The sequence below is a fragment of the Rhopilema esculentum genome, chromosome 14, assembly GCF_057945365.1.
Source record: "Rhopilema esculentum isolate cy_ngs chromosome 14, ASM5794536v1, whole genome shotgun sequence".
NCBI lineage: Eukaryota > Metazoa > Cnidaria > Scyphozoa > Rhizostomeae > Rhizostomatidae > Rhopilema > Rhopilema esculentum.
Genome location: NC_142828.1, coordinates 8,941,115 through 8,961,919, shown reverse-complemented (window position 1 = coordinate 8,961,919; position 20,805 = coordinate 8,941,115). Strand labels below are relative to the sequence as shown.

The 20,805-nt window shown below is 35.4% G+C and overlaps 1 protein-coding gene across 1 annotated transcript; it reads left to right on the top strand.

Moving 5' to 3' along the window:
• The first annotated feature begins 984 nt into the window (after positions 1 to 984).
• Positions 985 to 20,778, top strand: LOC135695843 (uncharacterized). The gene is made up of 18 exons (XM_089112342.1): positions 985 to 1,115; positions 3,535 to 3,629; positions 4,153 to 4,230; positions 5,592 to 5,679; positions 6,720 to 6,817; positions 7,220 to 7,319; positions 8,668 to 8,791; positions 9,539 to 9,588; positions 10,098 to 10,417; positions 10,996 to 11,063; positions 12,047 to 12,145; positions 13,159 to 13,273; positions 14,606 to 14,710; positions 15,032 to 15,083; positions 15,755 to 15,840; positions 17,116 to 17,797; positions 18,325 to 18,491; positions 19,194 to 20,778. The coding sequence occupies exons 1-18, from the start codon at positions 1,097 to 1,099 to the stop codon at positions 19,404 to 19,406; spliced, it is 2,559 nt and encodes an 852-aa protein (XP_088968468.1). The 5' UTR covers positions 985 to 1,096; the 3' UTR covers positions 19,407 to 20,778.
• The last annotated feature ends 27 nt before the right edge of the window (positions 20,779 to 20,805 follow it).

The window sequence follows — 20,805 nt, the reverse complement described above, 5'->3', positions numbered from 1 at the left end:
ACCGAACATAGTTCGCATCTACCTTCGCCACATTCGCAAAAAATTTTCCCATATACATTTCCGGCGGACATGAACAATCCGGAGAGCTACCATGTTTTGCTTGATGTCATGTTTCTAGGAGAGCGTTCCCTGACCCTAGGCGACCTGTGATTCGTTGATGTAGTCAAAAAAACTCCTTGACGTGTATGACACGAGGTTAATCGGATTATCCGAACCGGATCCTTCACCTTCGCCTACATTTCCTATTGGTTTTCAGATGGCTAAATAACATAGCTGGACTGACATTCGCACAAATTTTTGGAATACATTTTTCAGTACTACTTCGTTTGCGCACGCATGCCTAATATATTATAATTCCATTCGACATTCGCATCAAACCTTATTGGTGCTCTGTGAATTTATGCGTAAAAGGGGGAGCCCTCTTTCGAATATATCATCTCTAAATCACGAAAACGAGGGAATAAAACCTAAAAAGTAAACAACAAGATGACATCATAGCAACTAGAGCAGGAAACAAAACTTTTATTTCTTGTATTCTATGGACCTTTTTTTATTATCTGGTCATTTCTAGTACAATATTCCCAAAACTAAAGTATATTAACAGACAATTACAAAAAGACATGTGGAAATCTGACATTCGCCAGTGCGAATGTTGCGAATATCTGGATCCGCCCCTGATTTATTCCAAGTAATGGCATTTGATGTAGCAATAGCCACATTATGTGGGGGTAAATAGCCCCTTTACAACTGCCTACAGTATCGCAAGTGAGTTCACTGACAGCCAAAGTTCGAAGTTTTCAATTAGAAAGAGAGCGACGTTTATGTGAACAAAGAAACACTAAAAGCAAAATGTTGTCTCTTGATCAAGAACTTATTGACTGTCCCTGGAATTGCCGACAAAGAAGCAAAGTGCTACCCTTACTTCAACTTTTAAACTGGTAGAACACCTTGATAATTTTTGTTTTTGATTTTGCTTTTTTGTGTGGGTTGTATAGTGAAAGCGAGGCTATGCTCAAAACCAAATCAAAAGACTTCTTTGAAAGAAGTCAAAGGCGCGCATCTATAAATTAAATTCGTCATTCAAATTAGAAGGAAAATGAAAGGCCAAAAAGCAGGTAAGCCTAAATGCTACCGATTAAGATGTATTTTTGTTCCTTTGAAATTTATTGGCTACAAGCAGCTATACAAGACATCCATAAGACCAGATAGGATGTCGCGTCGCACCCGAGTTGTAAACATTGAACGTTATCGGTCGGTAACCTTATACCCTTCTCACGTTCTCTTGTCTGTAAGCTTGTATTTAATTCGTAGTGAGAAAAATGAATACAGTTAGCAGTAACTTTAAGGTTATTTATCATTTTGCTAAATATTGCCAGCATAATGCTTGTTTGCATGATACGCCTGCTATAATTTTGTGTGTTGTCTGTCTGTCAGATTCGGAAAAGATTTGGAAATATAATCAACAATATTCCTTGATATGAAATTAAAAATTTTATTGAAGCCTGCTTTCCAGTTCCAGTTGAAAGCAAATAAACAAGTATCAATTATGTTGGAAGGTGGGCTAGCATTTCACTAAAACTGCAGAAAGAAATGTGTGAATAATTAATATTCACCTTGTTTTTCCAGTTTCAAACTGTAGGGATTGTCTTGTAAGCGCTATTTTCAATGAAACTTCATTCATTCCTGTAATGGGGCTTAATGAAATTTTTTTAGGCAGGATTGTTGTGCTAGTGATAACCCCCCCCCCCCCTTGTTGATGTTGAAAATTGGCAAATTTCTACTTTTGCTATTGTTTTTCACAACATTTTGTTCAAGAGCCCTACACAACTGCTTTTAGAGGTTCCATTTTAGGAACTATGAAGTTTTTACTGGGTTCCCTTTAAATGTCATGGAACTTTAATCAATAAAAAGAAAAACATTTCCAGAATTAAATTGCCTTTGCTGAATTGAACTTTAATACTTAAAATTTTGACTCTTTTTGCAGAAACTTGATTTATTAAATATTGACTTACTGCATAGAAAACCTTCATATAAATACCATTTGTCATTTCTTGTTTATATATCAACTCAAAAAAGCATTTTTGAGTTGATATATGACGTCCCAATTTTTGTCTTTTATATAAGTAATTACTGACAGTACTGACATTTAAACTTTTTATAGAATTGACTCTTTATTATAAATATATAATATACTTTATATATCCTGGATAAATAAATATATATTTATATATATATATGTTTATATGGCTCTGAAAAATGCTTACAAACCCAAAACAGAAAAAGTAACTGCCCTAGCTATAGCAAAAATCTCCATGGGGGCCTCAAATGTCACCTGTCATTTCATCAGGCAATTTGGCTCAGTGGAATGATTTCACTGGGCTTTTGATGCCACAAACTCGACTTTGATCATTAAGAGGAAAGACACTCCTTTGAGAAACAGGCATCAAATTGATTCTTTTTGTTTTTTTATGTCAAGTTGATCGGGTAAGCTTCAAAAGCTGGCAAATTTCTTTCCCATCATTCCTTCTTTTCAGTGGTTTCGGACATGCTTTTCATCTTTACCCTGTTCTTATTCACTGTAGTCTGCGTCACAGACCATCACCATCACCACCAAGAGGTGATGGTCTGTGACGCAGGCTAATTCACTGCAGAAAAGTTTCAGAACCACAGTGACTCAGTGGCTTAGGATTTTGAATGTCTTTTTGCTTGCACAATACTTGAAGGAAAATAAAAGTAAATTATTGTTTTAAACCAATGATACCTTCTTTGAAATAATATGGGGATAGTTATTGTGGGTCATCTAAGCAATGAGAAACAATATGGATCCTAAAACAAATGTTCCTAGCAAATATTGTGTAGCAGACAGAAAAGGTGATTAGCTGTTTATTGGTTTTTTTATTGTTGATATCAAGTACTGAAAAGACAGGAAATTTGAAAGAGATTAAGCTAATAGTTTTAGTTTCAGTCAATTGTCTTGGATAAATGAGCAAAAACCTTTTCATATAAATATTATGAAATCACTCAAATCAAATCCTTCCTTTATTTCAAAAATGTTCTATGAGCTTTGAAGGTATTAAGAATAATTCTTTTATATTGCTTGAATTATTTAATTTTTTCTTCCTTTGATAAAATGTTTTATTGAAAATGAGTTTATAAAATTTGAATGACAGTCAGGTTTAGATAGATATTTTAGCCATTTGATTAAAGACTGCTTTCTAATCACTTAGAATATTTTTCAATTAGTTATTAGCACCATTTATCAATTTGTCTAGCATGTATGCATGATTTTATTTGTATATAATATATATAATATTAGTCTTAATCTGTTATATATCTATTCTGTTTTTTATTGGTATTACATTTTTTATTGTATGTATTTTATTAGTTATATATGATACACTTTTTGTGTAGAACAGGATAATGCTTTGCTATGGTTAGTTTTACTTTATTACATCACACCAACACCACAATATAACAAGTTCTTGTTTTATCACTGCTATGAGTCATGTGTGACAAGTGAGTTGTCTCTTTTAGAAAATGGACGGATGAAAGTGTTTGTGAGAATCAAACCACATGAAAATGATAGTAAGGAGTCCCTTTGTGTTGAAGCACAGAAAGATCAGTTACAGGTCAGTTTTTATCTATGTCTCTCAGGGCCCGCGCCACAAATTTTAAAGTGGGGGGCCAAGGCTAAAAATGTAGGGGGCCAAGGACTCTTACCCCTTTTATTGCAGTTTAAAACTACTTGCTTCACAAAAAAGTGGTGGGGGGGGCATGACCACCCTGCCCCCCCCCCCCAGTGGCGCGGGCCCTATCTTTAATGTTTGGATAACTTAAATCGATTGTAGCAATAAAAAAGTGTGGAGTTATCATTATGGCATTCAGTATTGCAAAACTTCGCATTGGTAGTGAAAATGATATTTGAATCTTTAATATTTGCCAAACGTTTCAGTGTTTTTACTTTTCTAAACATAGAATAAAATATCAAGAAGATCGTTTAGTGTTCTTTAACATCTAACTGCTGCTTGTTTTGTATGCAACAATAATAGATTCAGAAAGACAACAAGGAAGTTTTTTGTTAGATGTTAGGCTGCTCTTTCTCCAGCCTATAATTTGTCATATTGTTAGAGTGTTTCTCTTGATAATTTGTAGATAATGCTTAATGGACACAAAGATCCCAAATGGTATAAATTCGATGGTGTTTTTCCCCATAGCAGCAAAAACCACGAGGTAATGACTTTTATATATAGTTGTTTGTTTCATCGGAGGAATTTTAATCGCTTAATGCTCGAGTTAAGAATTTTGTAGAGATCTCATTTCATTAAATTCTTAGTTTTGGAAACGATCTAATCATATTAGACGAACCCTTTCACACGTGATTATGTGCCCGTGAAAACAGCCAATGGCTACATTTCATGGGTGGAAACTGACGCATGTGTCTTTGTCTTCTTGCTTTCTATTTAAAGATTCAAACTGCTGACGTAAAGCCTGATCTGCGTTCGCAAGGCCGATTATTTTGCGTATCGTATAAAGAGGCGTGTGCAAAAGTAGGAAAATCTTTACTGGTGCTGCTATTTTATTGTTTCATTACAAATAGACGCGAAAGTCAAATATGGAAAATGTTTTGCAACCTACCTGCAATGGTGGAGATTATCGATTTCGAAACTAATTTTGAAGAACAATAGATGCCAAACATTCATTTTTTGTTAAAAACAGAGCAAATAATTTATGAAAACTGAAATTCATCTTTGCAAGACTTTTTTCGGTATATCTCGGAGCAGTCCTTTAAAACTTTTACCAAACTGCATTAAAGCTGATTTTAAACTCCTCTAACGTTGAGCTGAATGAGTTTGGCACATGGAGAACGAACTCCATAACGATTTCAAAGTGCATTGCCTTAAATTTTTTTAGTCTATATCAGAAACAGGAGCTTCGATATGCTCACATTTTACTCCTTTCCTGTTTTAGGCTCCCTTTGTACAGATTCTCTTACTAAAAAGTTTCGCGGATTATAAATGTTACTTAATGTTTCGCGGATTTAAGCGCCTTTCTAAAGGGTGTTTTAGATAATTCAGGATAAAACCTACCCAAGCTGTTGGATTCCACCTGAAATGCCAATAACCATGGGTTTATGTGTTCTTATACGATGAAGAGAATCTTTTCCCAGGGATTTATTTTTGTATAATATTCGAATCAGTTCCTGTGTTTACTAGCTTTTACAGCTCTTAACGAAGATCTTTCTGCACTTTTCAATGGAAGATCCTTTCCAGGGGAAGTCAAGGGCAATACACTTCTGTTTGTTGATAAAATAAGATGCCAGCTAGTTACTGTATCCCTGAGTTAAATTCCTTTGTTATTTAAATCCACACCATAAATTCCATAGCAATACTGTTGTAAAAAATGTGATATGCAGAAGAAGTTATACGCTGAAAGTCTTCGGAAATATCCTCAAGTTGGGTTGAGGGATCTTTTCCTCCATGGGGAGTTTCAGTAATGTTACCAAGAGTAAATATCTTGTTATAAAGCAACTACACATTTAGATCATGTGTGATGTTCTGTTTATTTATTGTATCACTGTCTCTCATTGCTAGGTTTACGAGCATGTTGGAAAACCTGTTGTTCTTGGCGCATTGAACGGGTTTAACGGAACTGTCTTTGCGTACGGTCAGACTGGCTCTGGTAATTTCATTTTTCAGTATTTCCTTAATAAAAACCAGAGGTCCTAAAATATCAAGAAACCTGACAAAGAATTTTGTGAACTCAGATTTGGAATTATGTATTTCTCCTTACATTTGATATTAATGTTGTTATTTTACTTTACAGAAGGCTCTCTTGAATTCTTAAAGCTCACGGTCGCTTATAAACTGACCATAGACCTGTAACTGTCTTTTCTTCACTTTTTAATACTTCCCCTAATTAGGAAATGTTGAGCTTGTGCCGAGGGCTGTAGATTTTTAACTGCACCATAAAGTTAATCTGGTTTTCTCTGCCCTCTTTTTAATACAATGTAATATGATACCTGACAAAAGCTCTGAACGATTCTATGATGCAACAATATTTAAGATCGTAAAACTATTTAAGCTTTGGTCAACGCAACATCTGATCTTTATAAGTTCTACCAATGGAAAGAATAAATCACAGATATCGGAAGGCAATTCTTGCATATTTCAATATGTTTAATGAAGAGCGTGTTTTTGCAAGAGACAGACTGTTCTTTTGTCTTACAAAAGTGTGCCTATAGAGTTACAAGGTCACTTGTTCTTAACTACGATTCATAACTAAAAGGTGTGTTTTGATGATAAATTTGGCTGATTAGAGTTCAGGGGACAATCCCCTTTAAATTTCAAACTTCACGATTGGTCATGAAAAATGTGTTTTTGAGACATGGTGCCTTATCAAAAATGGCGAGTTCTTAAATTCCGAGGTTCTTCGTTGCGGTAATTTGCTGTAATAGAATTTGCAGTTATATAAACTTGCCATCTTTCATATTAAATATCTGCAGGCAAAACGTAAGCCTTTAAAGTTTTTCTGTTGGAGGAACAGAAAGCCTTTTTTCTGTCAGCAGTTCCACTTCAAGTCCCCTCAAATCGATTCCAAATCAAAACCATTTTGATTCAGCCGATTCTGTCCCTTCCTTGATATATCTCATTCGCCATTACAGGAACAATCTTTATAGTAATCATGCCTAGAGAAAATAACCCAAGATTTTGACTTTGCAGGAAAAACTCACAGTCTCATGTCAAATGATGGTATTACTGCAAACATGATAAATAAATTGTTTTCAAAGATTACTCGGGATCGCGATCATACCTGTAAGGTGAGAAGAATATTCTTAAATCTATGAAAAATATTTTTATGTCAATTCGTGAATTCTGCTCACCCTTTTTCTTTCGAGTGCTTTCGAATGCGCAGAGTCGTAACCTCTTTTAAATCCTGGAGAGAAAAAAAATATATTTTTTGCTACTTTTGGTGCCTTCTATTGGTGCATTGCCTATGTACAGAGGTTTAGGCTGTCAAACGTCACATTTGTAAACAATATTTCTTTTGTAAAACTTTAATGATGGGCATAAATTACTTGGTAGAACAATTTCCTGAATAACTTGGATATTTAATTTTGTCTTTTTGCATTTGATCCTTGTGGCTGCAATAATATTCCCCTTGAAATGTCGTTGTTCGTTTTCTCTTTTTTTCATTAGGTATTTAATCTATTATCTTTCAGATAAAATTTGGATACCTGCAAATTTACCAAGAAAAGATGTTTGATTTGCTCAATGAAGACTCGAATCTGAGACTCAACGTGCGGGAGGATCCGTCTACAGGTCAGTTATGTGTGAATTCGTATAAATGCACCTCTGATATATGAAAACTATTTTCCATTAGCTTCCTTGTATATGTATAAGTTTATCACAAACGCTATATTTACGTTCAGCGTGTATTTTATGCTAATTAAACTTTTTCTCTCATGTTTACATTAACTATACGTTAACTTTTGTATATTCTAGAGAAATGTTTTTGTCTATGATGACTTTTTTCCAGGGAATATTAAAAAAGCAGTATATATAATGGCAGAAAGGTCTGGGGTAATGAATTTTGAAATAAATTGAAAATGCAGCTAAAGAAGGTTTCAGGATCCCTTTAAATTAAGGTTTTATTATGTCACAAAGACTAAATAAAAAACAAACCTAAGAAATACTCGTTTTTGTTCTCTTCATTAGCATAAAAAACTGCAAACAACTTTGAATATGGACATTCCAAGAAAGATTATCACATCTTAACCATTGGACATACTTTTATTCAATCATAGTCATTTTTTCAAACTTAGACATAGCGATGTATAGCGATTTTTGTTTATAACCGACCCATTTCCTTCCATTCCTGACAAACAACTGCCAAGTAAATACTTATACTCTTGGCACTTCATGCACGCTTGCTAGGTTCCATGAAATAGGCCCTATTGTTTTGAAATCTCACAAGGCATTCCTTGATGGTGTACATAATATCAAGTTTATCCTGTAAGAAAAGGAATTTTTATCAATGGCACTAGTCATAGATAACCAGAAAATAGCACATTTGTTCCGTCATAATATTACAAGTGCTGGGAACTGCTATCCTGTATCGAGATTTATTTCAATTATTAAAACAGAAGTTTATTGGTATGTTTCACATTTATATCTCTCTGGTGACATGTGACATTGTCATATCTTGTTTAATCGAATCTTCCCTACCATGTTTTTGCAATGTGCAATGCGAATTAGGATTGGCTACAGCTACACGCTTGTTCAATCAAATGTAGTCATTACAATCTTGGAATGAAAACACACCCTTCCTCATAAAGGACTAGTAAAACAATAGAAGGGGGATTGTAACCATTCAAGGAGCAAAGGGAAATTGGTCAGAAAAAAGGAAGGAAAGCTAGATAGATGAAGTGTGAGAAAGAAAGTAGACAAAAAGAGAGATAAAACTAAAAATTAAAGTAAAGGAAATAAAGAATAGAGAAAATAATGAGAAAAGAGCAGTGAAGGGCAGTTATGAAATGCACGGAAGCAATTGCATTTCTAGTTTTGTTCCCCTGAACTAGTGCGTCACGTTTAAAATGACATCAAAGTTTATGGTATATTCTGTTTTGCAGCCAACTTAGTGGTTTATCTATAGTTTGTTTCATTTTAGGTATTTACATTGAGAATCTTGCAGAATATGCCTGCCACTCACCACTAGATGTTCTCGAATTGTTGAGAATGGGTCAGAAGAAGCTTATATTTGCCGAAACAAAAATGAACAGAAGGTCTTCAAGGTGATGCTTTTAGTAAATGTTTCCAAGCCTCTGAAAGACTGTCTAGTGGGTAAATGTGGAATCTGTATCTCTATGATGGGAATTCTGAATAACTACGTCCTCTAGGCTGCCATTTGTCATCCATGCCTTTCGCTGTTCTGGTAAAAGATACAGATGGAATCTTAGCAATAGTAACTGTATTGGCCTATGATTAATCATAAACGTCGTTAGCTAGTAAGACAAAATCTATTCAATAAAGACGTTATGATGTGTATGTTGACCACGAATGTCCTAAGTTGCTGCTCTGAATTTCGCGCCAAACGGGATCGCCAGGCATCAAGGCGTCAATCGCTCTGTAATAGCACAGTTTGTAGCCAACTCTGTTGTTTGTACTGTTAAAGGTTAATTGAACTTTTCCTCTTTAGTTAACCTCTAGAAGTAGAAAGATTGTAGAACATGTTCATTGTAGGATGGGAAATTTCTTTGCTGTCAAACTGTTGCAAGTTGTGGAGGCTCATCGATCTTACTGTATACTCCGTACTTTAACTCCCAAAAATTTGTACTTTTACATAGCTGTTATTACTTTCCCCTTTAACCCTTCGATGATTTCTCATAAAAACCCGCGTTTATTCCAACCCCGGATAGCTCCAACATTCATTATCTTTATGCACTTGCATCACTGCCTTGGAAGTTCGAGTTGTCAGGGTCATATTGAATTTTTCTGACCAATAGCTGTTTGGTTAAGCTTGTAAGTTTGTTTTCTTTCAGGTCCCATGCTGTTTGTCAAATTTCAGTTATTCGGTCGAAGAGAAAAGCTGGTAATCAGCAAATTTTATTTTGATTTTTTCAAAAGATTGCATGCACCTGCCATTCCAAACGTGTTCCACATCTTGTCTTGACAATAAGTATATAAAAGACAACTTATTGCTTTGCCTAACTGTGTGCTTTGTAGTGATAACAACGCATTTAAAGCTTGGTAGCTCAGTGCTGGACACGAGGATAGTGCTAAGTCTCTTTTCATATTAAATTTAAATGTTTACGTAGAAAGCCTAACCTGCTACGGCAAATCACTGCCAACGCAGCTCATTAACCAGCAGATGCCAAACATCAAACATCGACATCCACGTCAATGCTGATTGGATTTGGTTTTAAGAAAGTTAAAGGAGCATATGTTGTTTGCGTTGATGTCAACTGAAATTCGTAGTTTGTAGCATCTTGTTTCCTGATGACGTTTTCTGTACACATTAGCATATCTCATGATCTTAAACTGTTATGCCAATTACGAATATTAATGCCATAAAATAATCTACGTCTATTTTTTATGAAGGAGATAGTGAAGAAAATACAAGAAGAGGTCAAAGTGTACTAAGTCCAATAAAAAAGTCCGCGAAAGGGACGAAGAGAACTCAATCTAGTTCAAGTAGAAGGAGGAACTCGCAAAATATAAACAGGTCTGTGAAATTTAGAACGCGTTCGGAAGGACATTTGAAGACAGCAGATTCAGGCGAAATCTGTGCTCCTCAAGTTGATATTACTGTTGATCGACCAGTCAGTGCTGTTGAGCCGTTGGATATTTCGGATCAAAATGATCCAAGTTTCAATTCAAGCCTGAGCATTTTCGATGACAGCTTCACAAGTTCACCCGATGTAAGCCATCTTGCTTATATATATTGTATTTGTGTAATGGTATCGAGCGTTTATACTAGGCCTTAAAAGACCTGGTGCTTGTGTGTAGGGTTGTTCAAAGGGGACAAGGAAAGAATTTCAAGAAGCATGGACTGTGGATAAAAAGAAGAGAGGTAGAGTGAGATTGTGAAAGGAGGCAGAAAAAATTAGGGAAGTAAAAGGAAGAAGGGGGAAAGGAAATGACCAATAAGAAATTTAGATAATAGAAAATGACTGAACTGAGGATTTAAAGTGGAAATATGAGTGGATGAAAAGAATGAAGAAAAGGTGAGAATGCTGAAAGGGGAAGAGAAAGGGTAAAGGAAAGAAAGGAAGAGCGGGCAAGGAAGTGACTGAAAAGAAGTCAAGTTGAACAGACAGGAAAAAGTTTTTGAGAAGGGGAAAAAGTGGACCTTCCTTTAAAGAATTGTTATTTGTAACCCTATGAGATCATCACCTTGTTGGAGATACTCTAATAAATGTTTTCCATATTAAAGAGGTACCCTAAGTTAAACATATTTAGCTACAGTTGTCTGATGTAATTTTCTTATATATCCTAGTATAATGATGAAGATGATTCCATTACCTCACTGGATAAGGACGTCCTGCTGAAAGGGAAGATTAATATGTGAGTATTGTAGATATGAATGGGTTATCAGATGTCATATTGGGTCCTGAAATACTATCGAAACGCTTGTTGATGCTTATATATTCCTATAAAAAACTTGATATTATGAAGTTCTTGTTAGTGGAGGTCATGATTATAGATAGACAGTGGTCACTACAAAAGATTGCAAATGGTCACTACATAGATAATGGTCGCTATAATTCCTTAAAACTATCAAGAAGCCTTTTGCCTTGCAAACAACAATCAACATGAATTTTTTTGGCGTTATTATAATAATAATAATAGTAATTCATTTATTTACAGTAAGCGTTCTTTACAGTAGTAGCTAAAACGATAAGCTAATTAAAGCCTACTATTTACAGGAATAAAAATGATAATATTATACAGTGATATAAAAGCTATTTAAAGAAATAAATTAAAATACCTAGGATTTAATTAGATAAATAGTTGAAAATATTAATGTTAGACAATTCATGTCAAGAACCCGACCTGTGCTCCAAAGGTTCTACATAGCCTGCAGCTGCAATTATCCTTCCTCACGTTGGAAAAGGCACGTCTTATAACGCAGACAGGCTCTACAATCACTCCCTCTTTTTTACTAATAGAATATATTTTACTCGTATCAGCGGTTTATTTTGTCCTGAACCTTAACTGGACATTGGAACCTCCTCTTTATAATGGAAGGTTCTCCACTTGTGGTACTCCCTTTTATGCATTGCCATGTTTTCTTTGCACTGAAAAGCTTAAATCAAAGTAGTTTTACCAATCTGAACTGATCTTAAAAATTCCTAAAAGTCAGATGGAAATAGCAAGTGATTTAGAAATCAATTAGAACTTTAATTACATAATGACATAGATCTGAATGTAACCGATCTATTTTCTAAAATTTGGATAATATTTTCCGAATTTCAGGTTTTCCTCGAATGCATATCAGACCCTGTTTTTATATCGTTGATATTTATTTAATCTATGTTTTGTAACAGCTGTGATCTTGCTGGAAGTGAAAGAATCAAGCTAACAGGGGTTGAGGGCGAGAGGCTTAACGAGGCACAACACATTAACCTGTCTCTGCTTGAACTTGGGTAGGTAAACCTAGGAAAACCATTGAAGTGTTTAATTTTTAAATGGCTTTGAAAAAAACAAACATTTAGTAAACTAAAGCTTTTCGTCTGACACTCTTCAGAGTTTAAAACGTCAGAACATAGATCGAAAACTCTACGCTAAGAAATGTATATACCCAGTTGTGGATCGAAATAGGCCAATCAGAAACACGAGCACATGACTGTAAAGGTTGACCAATCAGTGCCGCTTGCCTATTAGAATTGTAGAGAGTATATAGAGAATTAGAAGAGGGTATATATATTTCTTAGCGTAGAATTTTCGATCTATGTTCTGACGTTTTAAACTCTGAAGAGTGTCAGACGAAAAGCTTTTAGTTTACTAAATGTTTGTTTTTTTCAAAGCCATTTACAAGTTTTGTACCACCAAAAGATTGTTTGTTTATTTTTTGTGACAAGACCCCTCAGTTCAGCTCCGCAGCTTATTCTACTTGGTACTGTATTGCATAGAGTGTGAAGTGTTTTAATAAGGCTTTCACACTACTTAATTCATATAGTGTTTAATTATACCAACAATTGAACCTACGACAAGCAACACTAAATAACAATAAGAAGGATTTTTCACAAAAGCGTCAGAACCATAAAACTCTAACAATCAGCATATTCAAATCCCAATATCAGTTTATGTATCAATCTCACATTTTAATGGGATTCTCCTTCTGTTTGTTGAGTTTGTTTTCGTCGTTTCCCTCATAATGTGCTTGCTGCATTGTTTTGCTGCATTTATACTATACTGGTGTTGTTTCCATAGAAATACTTAATTGGTTCATCCAAAAAAATCATGTGTAGACCTTATCTTAGATCTTTTGTCATCGTTGAAGGATATGTTGTGATCAAGGTAATTTTTTTAAAAGTAAAGTTCGTTCTACAACACTTATCATTAATCTTAGCAAAAATTTATAAAGAGATTTAATGTTTAGGATTCATATTTTGTTTGTATTGCTATCAATTTCGATAATATTTTTACTTCATCCTAGGAATGTGATCGCAGCCTTAGCTGAAGGCAACAGGACCTACGTTCCCTATCGGAATTCGCTTCTGACTCGACTGTTACAAGACAGCCTCGGCGGAAATTGTAAAACAACATTTTTGGTAGGTCTCCTTTCGTAATAGTGCTGAACCGTGAATTTGGTATATCTTCGCGTGTTTTGGGAATCTTATATCTTGACCCTATTTTCAAACTGCAAAGTAAAGCTGTTAGAGCAATTTCACATGAAAAGGCCTCTTCCCATTCAACACCGATCTTTAGAAATCTGAAGCTTTTCAGACTTCATGACTTATTTAAACTCCGGTTATTAATATTTGTTTTTGAATCAAGAAACAAACTAACACCGAGTTGCTTTAACAATTTCTTCCCACTAAATATTTCAGTCCATCACAATGAAACAAGGCAGTCTTTCCGAGGAGATATCTATCTAGATAAAAAAAATACGCTTCAATTTGGCTTAAAGTCCGTTCGATATATGGGAGCAAAACTCTGGAACGACCTATCAGCTGACATTCGAGACTCTACCTCAAGATTTTTATTTAAAAAGAATCTAAAAAATCACTTGCTAAATGCTATGTGAATGCCTAAATGAAATTTTTATTCGATATGTTTAACAAATTTTATTATTTAAGCTAGCAATTTGACATCGCCTTTGTGTTTATGGTTCTGATAGACGAGAGCTCTCAACGCGTTAGTTTACCTTCTTTGAGAGCTCCTCCTTAAGAATTCTACTACATCTAGTTGCATTGTGCTGTTGTTTTATTTTTCTATATTATTATTATCAGTATTTTGTTAACAATTATTATTGTAGTAGAATTTGAATAATAAATCAAATCAAATCAAATCAATATCGCTCCTTTACGCAGCTACGGAGCTCGTCTTTCCATACGGAACAAAATAGGAATCTATTCCAAAGGACATGCACTTGGCCTTTCTAAGTCATTTTCTAGTGCTTTTCACTGTACCCATTTTCTGCTACTATGAAACATTACCTGTACAACTAACCTTCAGTTTCTGCTACTTTTCATTCCTATAATCCTACTTGTTGCTAATACCACCTTATGTTGTTAGTGTAATATCCAATGACAACGCTTTGGCGTATGGAGCAGGGTTTTCCTAGATCAGAGTTTCACGCTTAATGTGACCATCAGGCGACTTTAGTGGTTATGTACAGCGCTACCTATACTGCATCGAGCGCTATATGACTGATCGGTAAACATATATTTTGTATCCTGTAATGACCTATATTGTCCTCATCGTGTGTCTAAAATAAACAGTTGTCTCATCACTGAAAATCTAGCCCTTCTTTCCTAAAGATTTTTGACATTGTGTCCATTTATCATATGGTTAAGTCGAAAGCAGTCATTCGCGGTGTTTTTGTTTGAATTCCGTCGTTTGCTAGAGACAAGCTACTATTGTATTTCTTCTATTCACAGCTTTGTGTTTCGCAAGGACTTCATTATTTCAACGAGACGAAGAGTACCCTTGATTTTGGTCAAAGAGCCTTGAAAGTTAAGACCATGCCAAGAGTCAATGTCGAGGTCAGAACTCTTCTTTATAGTTATGAAAAAATCTCTGTTAGTTAGTTATTAAGTATCCTAGCACCATGGATAGCATGTTGCTTCATCAATCAACTCACGGCTGTTGAGGTATAGAAGTATTCTCCTCTTTTCTTCCGGTAGCCAATTAGGACAGTTCTTTTTGACATCATATCCAATCAGCATCTTTCACTACAACTTCCTCAGCGCTACCAAAATTCTATGCTCTGATATTTATCAACAATCATCTCCTTTGACAATGTTTTTAATTTATGCAAAAATCACTTTGATTTCATGTGAAGTAATTAGTCCTTTGCCTTCAAGGTTGATTATAAAATGCTTGCTGACGATTTGAAGGTGAAGCTGCACGAACAAGGTGGGTCTTAAACCAGATTTTCACTAGCAGATCTTACATAGACATAATAAATTGTGCAACGGCCACTGAAGGGATTCCACTTCACATTAGTTTAGAGACCTAGAGTCATCCGCTAAATCTCGTATTTGCTTTTTTTACTTCTATGTATGTACTCTTTGTACCTATTGTATGTATTGGCTTAAAACGTTATTCCAGCCCTCCCTGGCTATATGTTCTGTGGCCCCTGACTTTGTGGTTATGAAATTTTGTAGCATAAAGATGTGTTTTTAGGTACTAGAAATTTATTTGCGTTATTTGAAGTTAGCATGTTGAGTTAGTTTATCATTTGCTACAATCAGTGGTACTTGGGAAGGCGTATTTTAGATTTTAAAAAATAATTAAAGAGGAAGGCTCTAAACATGTTATGAAAAGATAAGGAGATCAATTTCTCATGACAGAAGTAGTTCTTTCTCATATTTTCTCTTTCGTTTGTTCTTCTGTTGTGGCTTGATTGGCCAAGTACAAGCCAATCACTTTTCGTCTTTTTCCCTGTTCGTGTTACCCGATCCTAATATGAATCTTTGATTTTTACTTGTCTTTTAGAGAAGAATGTTTAAAAATCGGACATAAAAGCCTATTTTCATAGCAAAATTTCTGTGAAAATAATATGCAATCGTTTTCTCTTTTACCAGAAAAATCGTATTCTTTGTTGAAAGCTGAGTATGAAAGGCTGGCGTCGAAGGAAAATTGCAATATGAAAACAGAAGCAGGAGATCTGGTATGTAATTTTTGGTATTTTTCAATATGCTGAGATAAAATTAGTTAGAACGCAATCTAAGAAGACGCAATTCAAGGCAGGCGTGTGCGTTTATTACGGTGTTAACGAATGACATGTCGATCAAGCATTTTCTTGGAATTACGGTGCTACATATTTTCGTAAAGTATATTTATATCGCCCTCTCCTACCGCAGCAATATTGTCTGACAAATTTGATTAGTTTCAATTTAACATGCTTAATCTTGTCAGACAGCTATGTTTATAAGCTCTTTTGCGAACGTTTTTAATAAGAAAGAATTGAGTTTCTTTTTTTAGTGTAATCCTCTGAATATCTCATGCTCGGAGTTGTTTTGATTTTAAACGGGAACAACATCACCCCCATCTACCAACAAGATAATTGGAAGACCCATTACTGACCGTTAGCCCCTTGAAGTCAGGGTAGCGATACGTCTTTTGATTCTCGACAAGTTTTTGTATCCTCGACAGAGGCGAGAATCTTACCCTTGATTGATCTAATATCTTTTTTTATATTTTATTCGCAAAATTTTTTTTACAAAACATACAAACCTTAACATAAATACCTTTTAACAAAGAACCTTTTAACTAGGATAAGAAGTAAATTTGCAAGCAGTTATTCACGCTTTGAGCTGGCCTGTAATGTGTTTTTTGTTTTTCTATATCCAGTTCTTTGTATAATTGCTTTTCCTGGTCGTATTCTGGCTTAACCCTTTTGTCTGTCAATTTCCTCTGTATTTTCTGAGCTTAAATCCACCAAATTTCGTTGGATTTACCTTCAAAATCAGCCATAGACCGACATACAACTTTTTGTTTCTGGAGGGGAAGCAACCCTGATAAATTATTAAGCCACTGAAATTTTACAGTGGTCTTTTAGCTCGTGATTTGTGTTCGTGTGAATCAAGGAAAAGAGAAATCTCAAATGATTCATTAAATTTTCAAACTTCTCGTCTGCACAGTTCATATCATTTGATCAAACTCAACAACAGCATAGCGTCATGAATTGGCAAACTTCCATAAAATAAACTTATGTAAACGAATTATGAACGGCTAAATCAGCTGCTTAAAACCACACTCTAGCTCTTTCGACTAGGTTGACGACTTTTCCATTTTTCCATTCTGTCAAATTTTCTTTGGCTGTGGGGGCTTATGTCTCCGTCCTTTGAACTTACGGCTTTGAATTTTAGGCCGTATAGCCATGTAGCTAATTGTGTATGTTCTGGTAAAATAAATTGAAGTAAATTTGCTATTCTGCTATAAGGTCGAAGTGCCGTCTTCATTGGATGAAAATGATGGTACGAGCTTCCGCTGCCAGTCCATGGAAAATTGCAAAGAAAAAGCGAAATCGATTTTAATGGCGCAGCTAATGTCTTTGCAGCTCGTATATAGCATTAAAGACATTGCCGATATGGATCCGGCAACTTTTCCTGTTGAGCCTGACCCGGATCATAACAGAAATACTACCGGCTTAGGCCGTTTAAAGAGCTCTGAACAGTCCTTGTTATCAGAAACAGAGAGGAGCGGTGGCCTCACCTCAACATTCGCCCGCACCTCGTCTTCATCTCCATCTGGATACGAGACTGCATCACCTCGTAGTAGCCAGGATGATGTCCGTGGCAATCAGGATGACGACACTGCTACGTCTGCGAAAGAAAACTGGCCGCAATCATCAAAGGAACCTTGTTCTTTGTCGAACACGTGTAGTCCTCTTCTAAATAAACTAAGAGCACCATATTCTCCAAGACGTAGCTGTATCCTGGAGAATCTTTTCGAAACGCAATTGTTTGGTGTCAATTTGGAGAGTGTTCTACAATTATCCGCCTTTACTAAAACTGTCAATGAACTGAAAAAGGAATTCAAACAGCTAAAAAGCTCGATCGATAAAGATCTTGGCCAGTTTTGTACCGACGTCTTTCATATTTCCGAGCCACTGAATACTTCAGGTAAGTTCTCTTTGACCTTTAGTACATCATCATTTCACGGCAAGCCAATAGACATTTTTTTATCTTAAACTATGCATGTGTTTTTCTGTTCTACTGAGGGACTGGCCACATTCTCCTGAAATCAACATTTGTGCATGAGAACGAGATTTTAAATTTTATATAATGATCTCACTGCCCATAGAAGGAAAAACATGTCGAATTCGAAGCAGGCAACCATACCGTTCCAATGATTTTGCGAGGCAGGTTTAAGGTTGTTTTTAAAGTACCATCTCATGGATGGAAAAAGAGTTCTTCTTAGCCTGTTGATCATCTTCTCTGCAAAAAACAGCTTTTGGTTCATTTCACCTTCCCAACGCTGTTTTCCTAACTGCTTACTAATACAAAACTCGACTATGGGGCTTCTCAAAACTACAACTAACAGGCGATCAGAGGTACCGAGTTAAGGGTCAAACTCTAAGGGACAATGATTTTATTCGTGATAACGTTTGCGATTCTTGATGTGTTATTTCAACAATATTCAATTCTAGGTCATGAGGTTGATTGTAGAAATATCTGTGCCGTGCTGATGCAGAAGCTCAACGATCCGACGACAGCCGATGCAGTTTCACCTGATGTCCTTGATCAACTTTCAAACTTGATAATGGTTGAACAAACCCTCACAGGATGTCTTTTCGCATTAAAGGGACGCAGTGATGTAAGAAGTTCAAAACTTACACCTATGATGTATCCATTGCAGTTTTTACACTGAACAGTTTTTGGGAACTAAAGTTTCCCTGTTTAACACCTTTTAATGTAGAGACAACAAAAATATCTCACTGCTCATATTCAATTTACAGCATCATTTGGGTATAACTCCAGACTTCAATCTACGAAATTGATTTTGTGACAAGATAGTGTTTGATGATTTGACCGCAGTGATCTTTCCGGGTTGAACTTTTCACCTTCAACCTCGACTCAGGGTCTAAACCCTTAGATAATTTCAACTTTATTTTGTCAGAGAATGTTACAAGCGCTTACATCATGAAAACCTGTGCGAAGACTAAAATTATGGTCCCCAGCACGAATCTGAAGTAAAAAACAAACAGAAACTTGAAGCCTAGTCCTAAAATATATACCCATTGAATAGCGGCCTCAACGCACGCAACGATCTGTTTTTCTGCTAGTTGGATAGATGTAAAATTGAATTCCGATGGATTAAATGAAGAGACAAGAATGAAGTTTTCCATGGATGTTGCTAAGAAATTAAACTTAAATACCCGGAGTTTGACGCTCCTGCCACGGAATGATCCAATTTGATAATAATCTTGTAAAGATAGAATGTTTATCAGCAAGTGTGTTAAAAAAGTAGACGTGATTTCCTACGAAAATAACATCATCTCCTTTCTATGTTTTCCAGACCACTAGACATTCGATGTTACGTCAAAGTCAAAATCTGCACGAGTCTAGTGTGGCAAAGTGCTCAGCATCTGATATCGCTGTATCACAGGAGAATAGCTCAGTGACGTCACCACGCGAACAGCCGATAGAGATTGCGAAGAAATCGAAGAAGAAATCTCGTTTACAGCGATTCATGTGCTTGCCTTTAAGAAAATCTCCTCATGTCAAATAAGGCTTTTAAACAACTTTGTATAAACGATTGTGACTGTGACATAGGCACACTTCAGGGTAGGAGAGGAGAAGTTCTCCTTATTCATAGCCATTATCGACTTTTTATCAATTCTGAGATTAAATTTGAAGGGGGCAGTGAATTGGAGTGTGTTTTATGTCATGAAAGGGTGTAGTCCCCACAATTTGCACCATTTGTCCAACTTTTATGAACGTTTCAGAAAATAATTAATCAGTGCTTGTATATAATTTATAGTTTATTAGTATGAATTTATCGTAACCTTACAAGAAGTTGTGTAAAGCGATGACTTGTTTTAATAAGAGTAAATATTGTCTGGAAATGCATTATAGGGTATTTGTTTTAAATGGTATCTGCTAAAATTTGTACTCATTTGAAGAAGAGAAAAGACTTGGGTCGAAGACCCTTCGCTTATTTATGAAAGGATGGTGTATGTAAGATATGTCGGGTATTTTGTTAGTGATGTACATTACCATTTGCCTGTGAAGGCCAGGACATTTCAAGCACCTGATCTATTTGTCAAAGCTTCTCCATAAAAATAAAAGTTATTGGGATAATCGAAAACAGAAATTTTATAAACCAAAACGATTGTCTTTGAGTTATATAAAAACGTGTTTAAATAAATTTCAGTCGTTTTTTCCTTTAGCAATGATAACTTTTTATTAACCCCTAAATTATTGATTTTTTCGACCCTTTTGTATACCTGATATGCGAGCATAACACAACACCACTTTTTCTTATCTTTTCTTACATTTACTTTAAATGTTTCGCTTATTTAACTTGACTGATAACCTTATTGCGTATTTTAACGATTCTTTTAGTAGGAAATTCAGTCAATGTGTATTTGAAATAGTTTTAATTTTGGTATGAGTTAGGCATCAAATGTTGCGTGTAGATCTTTAGAAAGACTGATAAATTTTCGGGGAGAAGAATTGCTGTGGATTGATATATGCATGAGTTTTAATTTTAGTTTCTCACATGTCAAAGTTGAATATTGATTCATTAATGAATTGTTAATAATTATGATTGTCCTGAATAGATATTTGATTATCTAGTTGTATGTAATTACGAAAAGCTCTTTTGAAAAAACTAGATTATATTGTCCAGTATTGAATTGATAATTGAAGTCTAATAAACATTGTTTGTTTATATTCTAATTTTCCACAATAAACAAACTGAGTTCATTTAGAAGTGTTGTGTTTAGGGTTTCAGGAAAAATGGGGTCGGAGGCAAAGTTTATTTGTCTGCTCACAAACTCAATGGGTGATAATGAAAACTGGGATGGTAAATTTACCCCAGAAATGATAGAGCTCAGCAGACCCGTCGGAACCGGGGGGGCTGGGGCGCTGGAGCCCCCCAATAATTGTCAAACTGTAATATATTC